General features: G+C 32.1%; 1 protein-coding gene across 3 annotated transcripts in view; it reads right to left on the reverse strand.

The window, feature by feature from the left end:
* Positions 1–7436: 7436 nt before the first annotated feature.
* Positions 7437–17594, reverse strand: part of LOC124365846 (UDP-glycosyltransferase UGT5-like) — a 45357-nt gene continuing 35199 nt past the window's right edge. For 2 of the 3 annotated variants that reach the window (XM_046821907.1, XM_046821906.1), the window contains exons 5-6: positions 8722–8911; positions 7437–7518 (exon numbers count right to left, since the gene is read on the reverse strand). In XM_046821907.1, coding sequence (XP_046677863.1) covers positions 8793–8911 — 119 coding nt within the window. In that variant the 3' untranslated portion in view covers positions 7437–7518; positions 8722–8792. Of the gene's footprint in view, positions 7519–8721; positions 8946–12603; positions 13215–14714; positions 14965–16197; positions 16344–17594 lie in introns of those variants that run through there. The other variant, XM_046821905.1, reaches the window with a different exon arrangement.

Here is a 17594-nt window from a genome sequence, read left to right on the forward strand (position 1 = left end):
TTGACACTAAAATACCTTGTGAGGGGTTCTCTTTTCACTGAGGCGGGGGTGTTGATAAATTTCCTGATATCTTAATAAAAATTAACAAAACATGCGTATATTTAGGCAATAATATAATTGTTCAGCGACTTGCCTAATGCCAGGCGTATTAGACGTTTTTATATTCAGTTCCCCCCAGTCCAACTTCACTGCCCTCATCTGTTTTTAATATAAAGATATAGGACGTAGTTTTTTAGTTATTACCTTTTACAATCTCGCAAAGACATTGACTAAGGTTCACCAACACAAAATTAACTCGATAAACCCTCATATACCCATATAATGAAAGAGACGAAGGAATGCAGTTTGGGTTATTGTGAGGAAATTCAATTCCGCTACTCTTTACAATGTTAGATATTTTTGTTGTGGCTTAAGTTGAGTCATCGCAAATCCGTGAGACTTTGTGTAAAAATACTTGAGTTATATACGGCAACTGCGGTTTGATGAAGTATTTCTGAGCCGTCGAACTATGTTTATATATTACAGAATTGGGAATGTTTCCACGTTTCACAAAAACACTAAATTAACACAGCCCAACAACCCAGGTATGTGGAGGGCTGTTGAGGTCACAGTATATACCATGTTCACTATTCTCGTTCTCCACATGTTTAGCTCACAAAATTTCCTTCGAGCATCTCTCGTCCCTAAGCTAAAAGATTTGATTGGTGTTTCTGTTTAACGTTATTTAGTACGATATATTTTAGACCACTTTTTGCATTCTGTCAAGATGTGACAGATTTGAATAGATGCATTTTTTGTTCGACACATCTGTATGTTTTTAGTTAAAAAAAAATTACTTTAATTATATAGTTTTTATTTTGCATTTGAAACGGTGTCTATGATCAATAAAGAAATAAATTATTGCCGATATCAATCAACAAGAGTTTTAAATTCCCAATATATTATTAATTTACTACATATTGACTTACCATATCAAGGCTAGTTTGACATGTTTTTTTAAAAATTATATTTAATAAATAAAAATATAAATTATATATATTATATATATATATATTATATGAATATATTTTAATTGTTTTTTAAATATCAATCTATGTCCCTTGTTTCTGTCTCGTTATCCTAGAAATACGGTAGAAACACCCACCCCATATACAACCAAAACTCAACAAACAAACATTTTAAAATAGGCAAGATCCCAAAACTTAATATGAGAAATGACAAAATTCATACGTTTCTTCCACATTTAATTTCTATATACTGTAGAAAAGTAATCAAGATGGTGTATTGTAAAACCAAAGGTAGTTATGCTTCGAGTTTAACTAATAAACTATTACCTACTTTATGTTTGAGAGTTTAAACTTTAGAAGAAAAAAAAATTAACCTACGTAGAGTATTAATTTTACAATTGGTGAGCCTGACAAAATATAAATGAGTGAAAATGTTGCTTATTTATCTAAGAAGGTAGCGTTAGAGAACACCTCGTGTATCTTCACAGGCTACGCTGAAATAGCATGCAAATGTGTAGAATATAGGATCATTTTATTAGCCTAGACGTGTATATCACATGATAAAATATTATTTAATAGGTTTAGATGTGTATATGTGCATATAACGTAATATAGAAAGTTGATATATACAGTAAATATATATAATATATTATATATATATATATATACTATTCGTATATTTAATAGAATATATCTAATTCTGTAGATTTTCTCTGTTGGACGTCTATAGTTATCAAACATTTACTCATTGTTAATATATATTCGCTGGCGCTCAGTTTAAAACCCATTAATCGAACACAAATGATGCCACCAATGCTAAGATGACAAAATTGGCTTCTAAGTCTAAATTAGGGACATTTAAATTCTCGGAGAAATCGTGTGGTTGTGGTTCATTGACATACACCCCCCCCCCCCCCCACCCCCCCCCCCCCCCACCCCCCCCCCCCCCCACCCCCCCCCCCCCCCACCCCCCCCCCCCCCCACCCCCCCCCCCCCCCACCAAATTTGTAAACCAGAAATTTCTGTGACATTTTCTTGAAAGCACGGACAATGCTTGAGAAGCAGCTCTTCTGGAAACGACTTGAACTGGCACATACTGGCCCCAAGCTGAAGTACACCCCAAACTTCCTTCCTTAAAGCGTCATCCAAAAATTTCTTGAGATCCTGTAATCCAAACCTATCCCACGTCTTATGAAACAAGTTTATACAAAATTGTAATTAAAACAAATCCATTTCCATTTAGTTTTTGTTGTTTTTAATTAAATTAGTAATGATTATCCAAATTAGAGTACTTGATGGTTTTTAGTTATTATGTATGTTGGGCATAGAACGACTTTGAAAAAAAATTTATTATTTTGTAAATTTCTTCTTCACTACTACACACATAATAGAAGAAATTTTACTGATTATATATTATTATTTCCAAAATTATTAAGAGAACACAGTCAGTTTTAGAACATAACTGAAAGCACATATATGTATAATAATCTTGCTTTATTATTATATATACCCATCAATAATGGAAACGGTTATTAGGGTCAAAAACACAGTTTATTTTCAGTTATTAATTATTTATTAATGCTGTTTCTAGGTTTAATTTTATTTTAAAAAGGATTTACTAAAAACACAATATGCTTCTTAGTTGAATTAATTACATCAAATGAACAAATAATAAAATTGTAATTACAGGAAAGTTTCAAGTAATCCATGCCACAATAAACAAACTGAACAAAGTAAGATCAAACACAACATCCAAACAAAGTAACTTGGAAAAGTCTTAGGACGCTGATTTGTACCGGATCACTATAAGTGGGATGTGTGTAATTGCACGTTTTATTGAAAAATCTGAAACTGCTTAAATTATTTTTTTTTAAAAAAATTTGGTTTATTTATTTTAATTGGAGATATAACAATATAGTAAATGTATTTTATATTTATTTATTTATTTTGCATGCTAAAATTACAAACAAATTATATCCAATATAACATTGTAACCCATTATACCTATAAATTATTAAAGTGTAAGCTAGTTATGCAAATATACAAAAGTACAGATATATTAAATACTCAATCATAATCATGTCCTAAATACTAATAATAAATACATTATACAATTTATTCTCATCTGAAATAAACCTTAGATAACATATTGAAAAGCTTAACATATTAATTTAAATATAACATATTTTACGAGACTAAAGAGACATACATAATCACCTTTTACTAAGGTTAACATTATTTCGACACAAACAATAAAATTAAATAATAATTTAAATCAAGAACGATAAACATTTGATGTTTGGAAAGAGGTCAAAGGTCGAGGGCAGGGTCACACAACGACATGTTTGAGGGCAGAGCGTTGTGGCATCGCATCATGTTCTAGACCATACTGACCCTAAAACCCAACGCCTATGCGATAAATTTTTAAATACTTTGAATCTAAATTGGTCAGTGAACCAAGCCGACTATTAGTGACTCCCAATGACAAGCACAGCCAATCAACACACAGGATTACAAATATTACCAAACACTTCAGTCCACACATATTTAACACCTACTATCTCTGAATCATTTTTGCACAGGAGTTTATTTGCTAGTAGAATTAAGCCCGTAACTCCCGTGCCCCAACAGTTTTTTAAATTTCAAAAACGGGATGGTTAAATCCCCTGAACATTCATTCGACAAGTTAATCCAGTTTTTCTTAAAAGCTGAAAAGCTGGATTTTCTTAACGAAAACATGAAACTCTAGACTATCAGTTTTAAATCATTTTTATGAGACATGAATCCTTTTACTTGGCATATCTTCTCCTTTCAAAAAATGTTAAAATACAAGACCTCAAAAAATATCTGGATTCATTCGAGGTATTCTTGATATTGTGGCAATAAATTAAAATTACCTACTCTAACCCTTTAATTAAAAGTAAGGACAATCATTACAGGACCTTTTATACGTCCTACTACAGAGAAATATACAGAAAAGTCATCAGGCCGTACAGGCTTATGAACATAAGTCGTGTCCCTCAATGAGGCTGAAAAAACTTTTCTAAAACTGCTTGGAACATTAATAATAAAACATATTACAAAATACCTCCCAGCTCTCAAAAAAATGTTATAAAGTAAAAATTGGAAGATAACAAACAAGTTAACTGATGAGCCAAAAAAAAGGGCAAATGAATTTAACCTAATTTTTAGTATCAGTATGCTGAGCCTATATACGCTATGTTATTGAAATGTTCCTTCATATTGTCCTGGGCATGATCCTACTAGTGTCATTCCATGGTATTGTATCCCAGTTAAGCGAGTCTATTAATCTACAAATAGTAACATTTAAACAAAATGACAACTTGGTTTTGTTCAAATACAAACTAGAGACAAATCAACAAGAAGGCAAAAATAAATAGATAACACAAATATTACCAGGATAAAACTACGTTTATTATTGACAAAATGTCTTATCCTATAAACAACGATAACGATTATATTATTTTCTATGATGCTCATTTTAAATGTGCTCTGCAGGCTCAGTAACCCCTCCATATTTTTCCAAAAACTTGGGCCCTGGCACAGTTTTAACTCCGGCCACCCATTGTACTTCTGGGCGCCTGAACGGTAACTCTTCACCTGTTTATATTATAGTAACCACAGGTTTTGTAGTAACAAATTTAAAAGATGATAAGGAATTAAACATGAAATCTTAACCCCATCAATGATCAGAATCTCAAAAATTTTGTGTTTTTAAGTATTTATGAGATAGAAGGTGATCGAACATAAGGTGAACCGGAAGCTGACTCCCTTGGGTGGCCAACAAAAAAAAAATACAAATACAAAATATTCTTTATTAATTTTACAAATATCATTTAAGTATTGTAAATGGCGTCAAAATAAAATCATCACAAAACAGTTGTTACAATTTCAAAAATAAGCTTGTTTTCAAATGGCAATGTTCATTGTCTTCCTTTCAATAAACTCGATTTAAGTTGAGGTAAACAAGGATTGTTTAAAATTAGCCCAGTCAGTATGGAGAGTAAGTCTTCAGTCTTCTCACCGGTGAGTGCCCATCTCAATTCATCAGTGTAGAAGGTTGTGCAGCCTTCAATGCCCATGTAGTGAGGGTTTCTTTTCATATAGGGAGAGAATGGTGAAACTTGGTAGTTTGGTAACGAGATACCGGTGTCCTAGTATTGTAGTCATGTAGGTGTCTATTCTGCTTCAGGGTTGTCCCAAAACAGCATACAAGATGACTTGTCTTTTATGTAGAGGTTTACTATTGGCATAATCTTCAGGGTTTTGAAGGCTTCTCTACAACTTTTCTCTTTCTCTGTAAGCCTAGCTCCAGACTAAGGTTCTTTAATACGGCCCTCTCTTTTGTAGAATCAAAACGTTTCCTGAAGATTACTTTGCAGAAGTTCCTTTCCTCCCCATAGTCATTAGGCCAAACCTGATGTGTTTGTTATTGAGTTTCAAACAAGAATGGTAGGCAATTTATTCGCAGTAGGATTATGTCGCTTATAGATTTTTGTACGTTTTGATCATATAAAAGGGAGAAATTAATTTGGAAGAGAAGATTGTCTACATGCTTGTAACCAGGTAAATCACCTCATCAACAATGAACTCCTAAATATTTCGCTTGGGTGTTTCTTTCCACGTCGCGTATTGTTGTGTTTGGTACATTCTCATCACAGTCTCTCTTCTCGCCAAATGCGACTTGACTAGTTGTTGTCTGGATTTACCACCAAGTCATTTGAAGTGGCAGTACAGATAAGCCTTGTTTCAATCTGTGAAATGATCTGATTCAACACGTATACATAAACCGATATTGTTTTTAAAAAAGGGCCATGGTATTACCCACATATAAGTACAGTAATTATTAAACATTTACATTAAAAACCAGTATAAAATTATCACAAGTTAAATAACATAGTAGAAAATGTATCTCAATAATAAAATAATTGTGATCGGAAATTATACAATATTCACCGAAAAAAACCATCAATAACAATTATTTTAAATCCGTGCAAGTCACTAGATAAGACCCTTTTATGTGCCTCCGATCCTAATCAATAAATAAGCAAGGATATGAGGTACTCCTGCAACCTATTAATTCCACTTTTTCGGTATTGGAATTAATTCGCAATTACATTTCAAAGCACTCAAATTAACCCAAGTTGATTAGTTTTTCTTCTTACTTGTGGAAACATGTTTATGTCCTTTCCTACCACAGACTAATGACAGAAGCTTCCACAGGACCAAAAACAGGATGACAATGACAGCCACGATAGCTGCCAGGACATCCAGGAGAGCCAGTTGGGTACCAGGACAGTTTGTGTGGCAGCAGATCTCAGGTGATGAGCTCCTCCATGCCTCAGCACATACTCCACCCACCCAAACACTGCTGAGTCAGCTGAGGACATTGGTCTATCGTGAAATATCCAAGATAGTCGCTGAGCATTCTCTTTGTACCTAGAACAAAACTGATTGAACATTTTCTCAAAATACATATAAAACTAAAAGCAATACGAAAGTATATATATACTCCATACTTCAATTACCACCTTAGCATGTGTATAGTATGAAAAGGACTTTATAGATGTTATTTCTTAGAAATAGATTGTAGTGAAAAAAAAGTATCCCATTTATGAAATAGGAATTGAAATATTTAAATACTTTTGTTTGAATTATTGTTTATAATAACAATACTTCTTTCTGTGAATTCCATAACTAGTTTGCAATAAAGAGTCAATACCAATGCAAATTTTGGGATTCTTTGTTTACATTTAGATTTTTATATACCAAAAAAATGTCACAGGGCAATTGTGAAAGTAAATTTATTATAGCATAGGTTCATAATGTTCAAATAAACTAAACTAAATATTTAAATATTGTTTAATCTCTGTGATCATTTTAAAAGTCTAAAATACAGTAGTATTTCCTCATGCAGCAGAGAGGATTTCAATGACTGCCTAAAACCTAGCCATGTCAGTCTCTGACAAGAAATAGAGGGCAAAACATTGAAGAGTTTTGATATTATTGCAAATTACATGTTTTTGAGAAAAGGCATTGTGGCATGGTCTAGTCAATTAGTCACCAATTTCCAATGGATAGGAAGTAGTTAAATGATTTTGGAAAACATTACAATTCCTTTTTAAAAGTGTGTGAGAGCTCCTAAATAGAAAATGTCAATAGGTTATTGATCTGAAAGAAGTTTCTGCAAGAGTCACAAAAGACCACAGGTGATTCTTATTGCCTTTTTCTGGAGTTTAAATATTTGCATAAATTATTATTTACTTACTTGGGATTTGTCAAAACCTTGTTAATTGCTGTAGAGATAGATTCCTCTGAAATGTTGTCAAATGCTAGTCTGACACCAATACCGCGGTGCTCTGCAAAACTTGACATTGGCGGGCTGATCTCCAAAAAATGCAATACCAAACAGTTGGTACTCCTGCATGGATGGCTTCCTGTTGGCTGAATGCTCCTCCATGTGTCATGAACAAGACACAGTTGGGGTGAGCTGCAATTTCAAATTTTGAATAAGCTTGAACTCTCAATTTTGAAACAACCACAATATCTCAGTTTTTGTAGACTGAGAATGCTAACATTTTACATCTTAACTGATTTTAAAATTACTTATATCACTGTTAAATAAAAATTTTATAAAATAAGAATTTCTAATATTTCTAATAGAAAAGGTCTGTGCACTAAAGGACTTTATTTTCAGTCGGCCATGAAAGAAAATTTTAATATCATATTTTACTTAGTATACATTATGAAAAGATAAACCCACATTAACATTATCATTTCATAATTTTAACGAATAGAAATTACATTGTAGATCTTCCTTACTTGTTGAATTCAATTACACACTAATTTTAAAATCAAACAATCCAATAATTAGTTATGTGAGTTTCATGATGCTTTCTTTGAAAGAGAAAGGCCTCAAGAAAATGAAAATCCCTTTCGGCTCAGTCAGAACAAAGGCAGTTTTCACAAGTGACCTTATCTCTAAATGAAAAACTGAAGATACATCATTAGTTCTTATGTTTAATTTGCAGAGCACTAATCTGACAGTAACTCTCAAGGTAGGCATGTTTTTATAATCGTAACATTTTTAGACGTTTTAGAAATTCCATAATCCTAAAACCTTACAAGCCAAAAATTATTATAACTGTTTTAGTTTCTTTGTAAAGATATGAACTCTATTTGTTTCCAATTAATCAAAACTTATTTCCTTGTAACAGATCAATTTTTTTATATTTCTATAAATTTAAACAGCCACCATCTTGAAACGTTAAAAATTAAAAAACAGTAAAAATAATTTATTGCTTCCAATTGCATGGCAGTTTTAATAAAAATGTCAGTTTTTGATTTATGTTATAAAAGGCCCGAGATAAAATTTCAGCCTGAATGCAAATGACTGCCATCTTGAAAAGATTCATTGATTAAGACTGGCTAACAAACTCAACCAAGGTACATTTCAATACTTTCTCTCAATACCATGTTTAGACTGAACCTTTTATGAACTACGGCAGTTATCTTCACAATTATTCCAAAAATGTGTTTATACTACATAAAACTTTGTATACCTGCTATCTGAAATATTTACGAGATATAAAAATATTATTGTATAAAAGCATTGTTGTAAATGACCTGAGAATTCTAAAACACTCTTGTTTTGCACTCTAGTGTATAATTGAGAATTTGTTTAAAAGCTTACCTAACACTCCAGGTTGGGGCACCCATTTCGTAAGCATCACATTTTTGGAAAGATTTGGAATACTTTCAAGATCAATTTTTCCAGATAACTTTCTGTGACAGTTTCTTGAAAGCACGGACAAATGCTTGAAGCAGCTCTTCTGGAAGGACATGAACTGGCACAACTGTCCCCAAGCTGAAGTACACCACTCCTTCCTTAGCGTCATCCATAAATTTCTTGAGATCCTGTATCCAACCAACTCGTCTTATGAACAAAGTTTATACAATTGTAATTAAAACAAATCCATCCATTAGTTTTTGTTGTTTTTATTTAAATTAGTATGATTATCCAAATTATAGTACTTGATGGTTTAGTATTATGTATGTTTGGGCATGAGACACTTTGAAAAAAAATTTATTATTTTGTAAATTTCTTCTTCTACTACACCATAATAAAGAAATTTTACTGATTATATTTATTATTCCAAAATTATTAAGAACACAGTCAGTTTTGAACATAACTGAAGCAAATATGTATAATAATCTTGCTTTATTAATTATATACCATCAATAATGAAACGGTTAGGGTCAAAAACACAGTTATTTCAGTTATTAATTATTTATTATGCTGTTCTAGTTTAATTTATTAAAAAGGATTTACTAAAACACAATATGCTTCTTAGTGATTAATTACATCAATGACAAATAATAAAATGTATACAGGAAAGTTTCAAGTATCCATCACAATAAACAAACTGAACAAAGTAAGATCAAACACAACATCCAAACAAAGTAACTTGGAAAAGTCTTAGTCGCTGGATTGTACCGATCACTAAGTGGATGTGTTAATACGTTTTTTGAAAAATCTGAAACTGCTAAATTATTTCTTTAAAAAAATTGTTTATTTATTTTAATTGGAGATATAAATATAGTAAATGTTTTTTTATTTATTTATTTATTTGCATGCTAAATTACAAACAATTTATCCAATTACATTGTACCATTATACTATAAATTATTAAATGTAAGCTAGTTAGCAAATATACAAAATACAGATAATTAATACTCAATCATGCATGTCTAAATACTAATAATAAATACATTATACAATTTATTCTCATCTGAAATAACCTTAGATAACATATTGAAAGCTGAACATATTAATTTAAATATAACATATTTTACGAGACTACGAGACATACATATCACATTTTACTAAGTTAACATTATTTAGACAAAACAATAAATAAATATAATTTAATCAAGAACGATAAACAGTTGATGTTTGAAAGAGGTCAAGGTCGAGGGCAGCACATCGACATGTTGAGGCAGAGCGTTGTGCAGTCGCATCATGTTCTAGACCATACTGACCCTAAAACCCAACGCCTATGCGATATTTTTAATACTTTGAATCTAAACTGGTCAGTGAACAAGCCGACTAGAGTGACTCCAATGACAAGCACAGCCATCAACAACATGATTACAAATATTCCAAACACTTCAGTCCACATATTTAACCCTACTATCTCTGATCATTTTGCACAGGAGTTTATTGCTAGTAGATGTAAGCCGGAACTCGTGCCAACAGTTTTTAAATTCAAACGGGATGTTAAGCCCATGAACATTCATTCGACAGTTAATCAGTTTTCTTAAAGCTGAAAACTGGGATTTTCTTAACGAACATGAAACTCTAGACTATCAGTTTAAATCATTTTATGAACATTATCCTTTTACTTGGACATATCTTCTCCTTTCAAAAATGTTGAAAATACAAGACCTCAAAAAATATCTGGATCATTCGAGGTATTCTTGTATTGTGGCATAAATTAAAATTACCACTCTACCTTTATTAAAAGTAAGGACAGCAATTACAGGACCTTTTATACGTCCTATAAGAGAATATACAGAAAAGTCATCAGGGCCGTTCAGGCTTATGACATAAGTCGTGTCCTCAATGAGGCTGAAAACTTTTCTAAAACTGCTTGGAACATTATTAATAAACATATTACAAATACCTCCCATCTCTCAAAAAATGTTAAAGTAAAAATTGAAGATAACAAACAAGTTACTGATGAGCCAAAAAAAGTGGCAAATGAATTTAACTAATTTTTTGTATCAGTTGCTGAGCCTATACCTTTGTTTAAATGTTCTCATTTGTCAGGGCATGAACTAGTGTCATCCATGGTATTGTATCCTGTTAGCGAGGCGGAGGTAGTCCGTGTTGTGCAGGGACTGAAGTCAAAAAAAATCCTGTGACATAATTGGTATGTCTGTGTAGCTGCTCAAGCAATGCTATGAGCACATTTTATCTCCAATTAGAAAATTGATAAATGCTTCTTTCAAAACGGAATTTTTCCATCAATTCATAAAATCATCTAAAGCAATTCCAATATTTAAAAAGGACAGTCCTCTTCAAACATGTAACTATAAACCTATTTCAATCATCCTGTTTTGAGTAAAATTCATGAGAAGGTAAAGTTCTTAAGAGACTGATGTGTTTTTTGGAACATCTGGATATTCTCAACCCGGAACAATTTGGATTTAGGAAAAACAGGTCGACTATAGATGCAATTACATATCTTATAGAATCGGTTGTCGATGACCTAGACAGGCGGGATCATGTGCTAAGCATATTTCTTGATGAGTCAAAAGCTTTTGACTGCGTGCATCATGAGACACTTCTGCTCCAGTTAGAATCAGATGGCATTCATGGTCTGCTGCTTGCATGGCTCTCGTCTTATCTCAAAGACAGGGATCAGAGCATTCAGATTGGGAATGTCATATCAGGAAAGGTTGATATGCCTTACGGTGCCCCTCAGGGATCAATCCTTGGGCCAGTTTTGTTTCTGATATATGTAAACAATTTAAAATCGCCGATCCAAATGGACGAATGGTTAAGTACTCGTATTACAATGATAAATTTCTCTGTATTTCATCCAAAACTTTTCAAGATTTGGAAATTTATTCTGTAATAGAACTGAATTCTTGCATTCAAAATCTTTCTCAAATTAATTTGAATTAAAATCAAAAGTTATCAAGTTCACTCTAAACCGTCAGGAAAATTCAACAGACCTTGTGTATTTGTGGAAGACGTTGTCCTCGACTCCACAACATTCCTAGGCATGTACCTTGATCAAGGTCTGACTTGGAATGATCACATTGTGCTAAGGTAACATCAGGTATTCATGCATTGCGCATCTTGTCAAAAACATGTTCTCCGGAAGTCTTGCGAATGGCCTATTTTTGCCTTGTTTATTCTCACCTTTCATGTGGAATTCGACTTTGGGGAAGCTGTTCCTAACAACAATTTTTTAGAGTATTCAGACTTCAGAAGAAAGTGGTTAGAATTATTTCTGGGTTAAACTACAGAGAGTTATGTAGAGATGCTTTCACGGAGCTTGGCTTGCTGACATTACCCTGCCTCTATATTTATGAAGCAGTATTATATAAGTAGTGTACTTTAGTGCAGGGCAGGGCAGGGAGGTCCACGATTATGGGACTAAAGGCAGGGATATCTTACATCTTCAGCAACACAGAACTGTTACTTTTGTGAACCTTCCCAAACAAGTTAGCATCAAATTAATTAACAGGCTCCCTGAAGAGCTAAACACATTCAAAATTGTAATCATAAAAAAGCTCAGCTGAAACACCTTTTGGTGTCAAATTCGTTTAACTCTATCAATGAGTTCCTGACATGCCACTGGGATTATTAGTCGTCTCTAATTTCTGTGCGTGTCTGATGGTCCTAATAGTACTGAATGAGAGAATGAATGACCACTTATGTATATTTGAATGTATGTGAGAATGCCTTAGCTATAGGACTTAAAATAAATGACGCTTGCAATACAATGTACATATTGTCAAACTGCAATTAAGATTATTAATATTATTATTAAGATATTACCTTGGGAAGTGGTGTCCTGTCAGGAGAAATAGTTATGCCTGCGATGGGGATGATATTTGGAGTGTATGGCCTCGGATACTCAACAGCAGGATGGCTGTTGATAAGGTATAGAGAGACATTTCCAACCAGTTCGGCAACGCTGGGTGCATCTTGGATATAGTACTCTCGCAGGATTTTGTCTTGGGCGGGCAACTGATAGTTGTAATAGAGAAACAGAGAGCATGTAATTGACACAAAATTGAATAGTCTTTGCACAAAACTCATATTGTCTGTTGCAACGAATGATGTCATCTCAGGAACTGTAGCTATTGACATGGCATTACCAGCATCTCTATTTAGTGCAGGAACACTTGATAATCCCTGTATTGTGATTGTTGGTGCTCCAAATCTGTCCCCAAACACTAACATTGATTCTTGTCCAAAAGAGGACTCTGTTATCACAAGATCAAAGTGCTCCTTAGAGTTTATCAGGTTCTTTATGCTCTCTTGCTGAAAGATTTCTTTACACGTTGGGTTTGTCAGCCACCAGACATTTAAGAATACAAAAGGGTTGGGCCACATGCTGTTGGATATTTTTGCTACTTGTGCGAATTGTTCGAAAGTCCAATTTTCTGAAACAACAGTAGTACAATGAAGTAGTATATTGTCAAAAAAGATAAAATACAACTGTTACTATACTAATCCTAACCCAATAAAGATGTTTTATATATTAGCCAAGTAATAAATTATATAAACAGTGTTTTCAATATTGTTTTAGTCAATAATTATAGATGAGCCGCTTTGAAAGCGACCTGTTAAGTGAAGTGAGAGAGAGAGAGATGTGGAGAGGGAGAAGAAGTGCGGACTCACTTTCCCCTCCACATTCCTTACCAATCACTCCTCAATTGCCACTTTACCACTCGTATGGTATGTGTTACATATCAGCTGTTTTACAAACCAAGTAATAATAACAACAGCAATAAATTAACAATAAATATTTGTTACAATACTTCTTAATTAATAAAATTATACTAACATATTAAATAGATGCAATGGACTATTCTTATAAATAAATAAGAATATATATATATATTTATAATATATAAAATATATTATATAAATATATATATATATATATATATATATATATATATATATATTATATTATTGGTGTGTGCATATTTATTATTTATTTAAATAATATTTGTTATTCTATAAGAGAAAACAAAAAGAATAACAAAACACAGCCTAATGATCCAAAACACCAACGCAGGGAAGCAAAGCACTCAGTTCCCACTTGTGTCTTGTAAAGAAAATAGATCAAGCAGTGAAAGAGGGGGTGGCCATAGGCGTGGCCGAGCTCCTGCTCCTCCCTCCCTCTATGCACAAGAAATCTTCGGGCAGGTCGCTTTCAAAGCGGGTCATCTATAGAAATACAGTTCAAGAGGAGGCTCTGAATTGGTCATTAACAAAGTCCCTTGTTGGCCTTGATATTATAATGTTTTTATAATTACTGTTTTTGTTGTTTAACGTAACATAAATACTCAATCAGAATGTGTCAGGCTGCAGCATATTTTGGCATTAAATGATATATCCTCTAATAGAAGTTTTCATGGCTAAATTAACATGAAACATAAACAATACAGACCAGTTATTATTAACTAAGCTAAATTAGTCAGTGTTATCAGAATAACTGTGAATATCATCAATGGGATAAATTCACATATAAGTAGGAAATAAACTAACATAAAATAACTTAAGGGTTATAGTAAGACTAAAGAGCTATGAATGTACAGTTGTTTTTATGATTTAATAAATCGTTCAAAAATTATTAATCATTTTTGAAACCCTGTATGTTTTAAATAGAAGTATGTACTAATTAATAAGTTCCAAATTTTCAAAACAACCTGAAGAAGAAACATTTATAAAACCTTTTCTTCAATTACCTTATATGTAACTAATCTTTTCTAAATTGAAAAAAACACACATAATAAACATACACATGAACAATCACACATGTGCTGTCTATAATTTAATATTTTAAACATTATGTATTTATTTAAGTGATTCTGTACAAACATAAAGTGAATAATCTAATAAATATGCACTAAAATTGTTGGAGGTAAACTTACGAGATTCCTTTTCGAATTCCGTGTGGACTTCCACATGGGTGTAGTTAGCCAACGGTTTACTGGGAGGGAAGGGGCTGTACTCGACTATATGGTGTCCTCTTTGATGCAAGGCCTTAAGGATCCCAGACATAAAGATATAGTGACTTTTGCCAGGTAGAGGTGCCATGGCCAGTATCCTGGCACTGAAACTGCAGCATATCCCATTAAGGAGAAGAAGCCACAGGAAAACTGTCTTCATGTTGTTTGATTCCTGGGAAAATATCAACTCTTGTGAGGTGTTTCATAAATAAACAAAGTTTATTTAGCTTATTATGAAAATGACTTTGCAGGTTAAGATAAAATACTCAAGGTATGTTTGAACAATGGCAAATATCCGGAAAAATCCTGTTTCCTTCACAATTCTTCCATTGTCAAAAACAAACTTCAAACAAAGAATTCTTGATGTATTTTTCAAGTCATAATATGTTTTAATATACTACATTTAAAACATAACGTTATGATAATTTTTTAGAGCTGGGAGATTTAAAATAAAGGATTAAAACAATGTTTATTTTGTTTCTATTCTTATTTTCTAGGACTATTGCCCTATCTTAAAATACTGAGTGATAACACTAGTATAAACAACTTCAATATCTCAAATAGTTTGATACAATAGCTCACATGTTTGTCCTCAGTAACTTGGCCACATCTTGAAGAATATAACTCTATTGTATGGATAAATTTCCTGGTAAAAATATAATTCTTAAGTAATTTAGCAAAATTTGGTCACTTATAACGAATAAATATTAATAAAAGTTAACTGCTAATGGATAGATAAATATTATGTAAGTAATAAATAACAACAGTAATAAATAACAACAGTATTAAATAACAACAGTAATAAATGATACACTACAATTCTTTTATATACATCAAAACTATAAGCAGTGTAGTGAAAGAATATAAATCTCAGTATACTACTTATAGACACAATTTTAGGCTGATATTTTTATACTAACACACTTAGAAAGGAAAGTTTTAACCAAATAGTTTACAATTTAAAGATTGCACTATTCAGACTATGACTCTTGAGTTGTGAGATAATGTCAAAAATCTCAGAAAGTTTTATTTTAATAGGCCAAGTCTATTAAAATTAATGATTGTGTTTTATTATATCTTTCATCATTTTATATGGCACATTTTTAAAAGCATGATTTGTTTAATTTGTAATAACGTCAGTAAAGTTTGTACCTTGTTCAATTCAAAAGAACAACAATGAAAGACTGTGGACAAATAAGACATTAAATTAACCTTAAACAAATAATAAAAACGATCAATTAACACTTTATTAATATATCATAATTGCATTGCTCTTGTTTTGTGAACAATTTCATAAAATTAAAAATGAGAGAAATGGTTTAGTATGAAGTCATAATGCCTTCGAGTATTTATAGTCTAAAACTATTGAGGTTATGTTCCAACATGATGCCAAAGAATTGCTCACCTGTTATCCACCAGCTGAGAGCAACTACTAGAGTAAGTACATCAAGTCTGTAGAATGACTGAGAACTCAGTCTGGCCAAGGCTGTAAGATTGCTGCTTCTACTCCCCTCCTCCTCTTTTTAAATTCCAACCCTTCTCTTTCTCTCAATCTCTTTCTACACAAATGACCATTACATAACACCCAAACAATTGAACAGGTTTTTTTCTGCTATAATATATAATACTACCTATATAAAAAGATAGTTATGTAAATTAGTTATAGCACTGCCATGTAAATTATTAGATTTTATATATTTAGCAACTTCCATTTTGGTTAATTTAAAGTTAATTGTGAAGGAGGATGTTTAGTTTGAGTTTTCAGATAAGTTAATTTAAAAAACTAAAGTTAAATAAATAAGAAAAGTTAAGTCTAAAAAGTAATCACTCAAACTGATAAGGGCTTAGGAAAATACCATATTAATGTTTCAACCCTTTTACAAAATTTGTGTTAGTGGTTTAAATCTTTAATTTAGTATGTAATTAACATTCAGCATATATTTAAGATCAAAACATTTTCAACTCGAGGAGTTCTATTCATGGAGCATGTTTTATTTTCATTTAAAATACTGCTATTTGAAAGCAATAAAGGTATTTTACTAGTATTGATTTAAGTAATAGCTTTCAATATGTGTACAATTCTTACAAATAAAAACAACTCATAAAATGTGTTAATAAGCACTAATTTTGAAAACGGCTGGAAAAACTTAGCTAATTATTTTTGTAAAATATTTGTTGTAAACCGAGGACGGTTTAAAAAAAGGAAGATAAGAAAAATTTACCAGGAATATTTTTGAATTCTGACAAAATTTTAGTACCTATTTATATTTTATAGTCCAAATTTAACTGACACTAAACAGCTGTTGCCACTTTCAGATGAAGTTCAACAAATAGGCTAAAGTTTATAACAGATATATTATAACATATTAATTGTACAGGGCTTGGTCAATAGTGTAATACATACTGTAGCAAAAACAAAGGTAATATCTAACTTTAACTCCATATTGCATTGTAAGTATTATTTAAACACTGTTATAAATCCAGCCTTAATGAATAAAGCTGCAAGAACGTAGCCAGGAAAAAATGTTTTGGGGGATCCAGACAACTGATATTTTTCCTTAGTGGACAGAAAGGCCCCATTTTGTTCCTTAGAAAGTTCTGGACCCATTTCTTTATTGAGAACGATCTTTCAACAGCACATGTCAGTAATACTGAATTAATTAAATAATAATAGGCCTAATTCATTTACTAAAAAAGTAATTGAAGAAATTGAAAATTTGGGAGGGGTTCCAGATCCCTTGTACTCCCATGCTGGCTACGTCCTTACAAATCTATGAATGTTTTCGTGTATGGTACTCCAAA

Source organism: Homalodisca vitripennis, chromosome 7 (genome assembly GCF_021130785.1).
Source record: "Homalodisca vitripennis isolate AUS2020 chromosome 7, UT_GWSS_2.1, whole genome shotgun sequence".
NCBI classification, from domain to species: Eukaryota; Metazoa; Arthropoda; class Insecta; order Hemiptera; family Cicadellidae; genus Homalodisca; species Homalodisca vitripennis.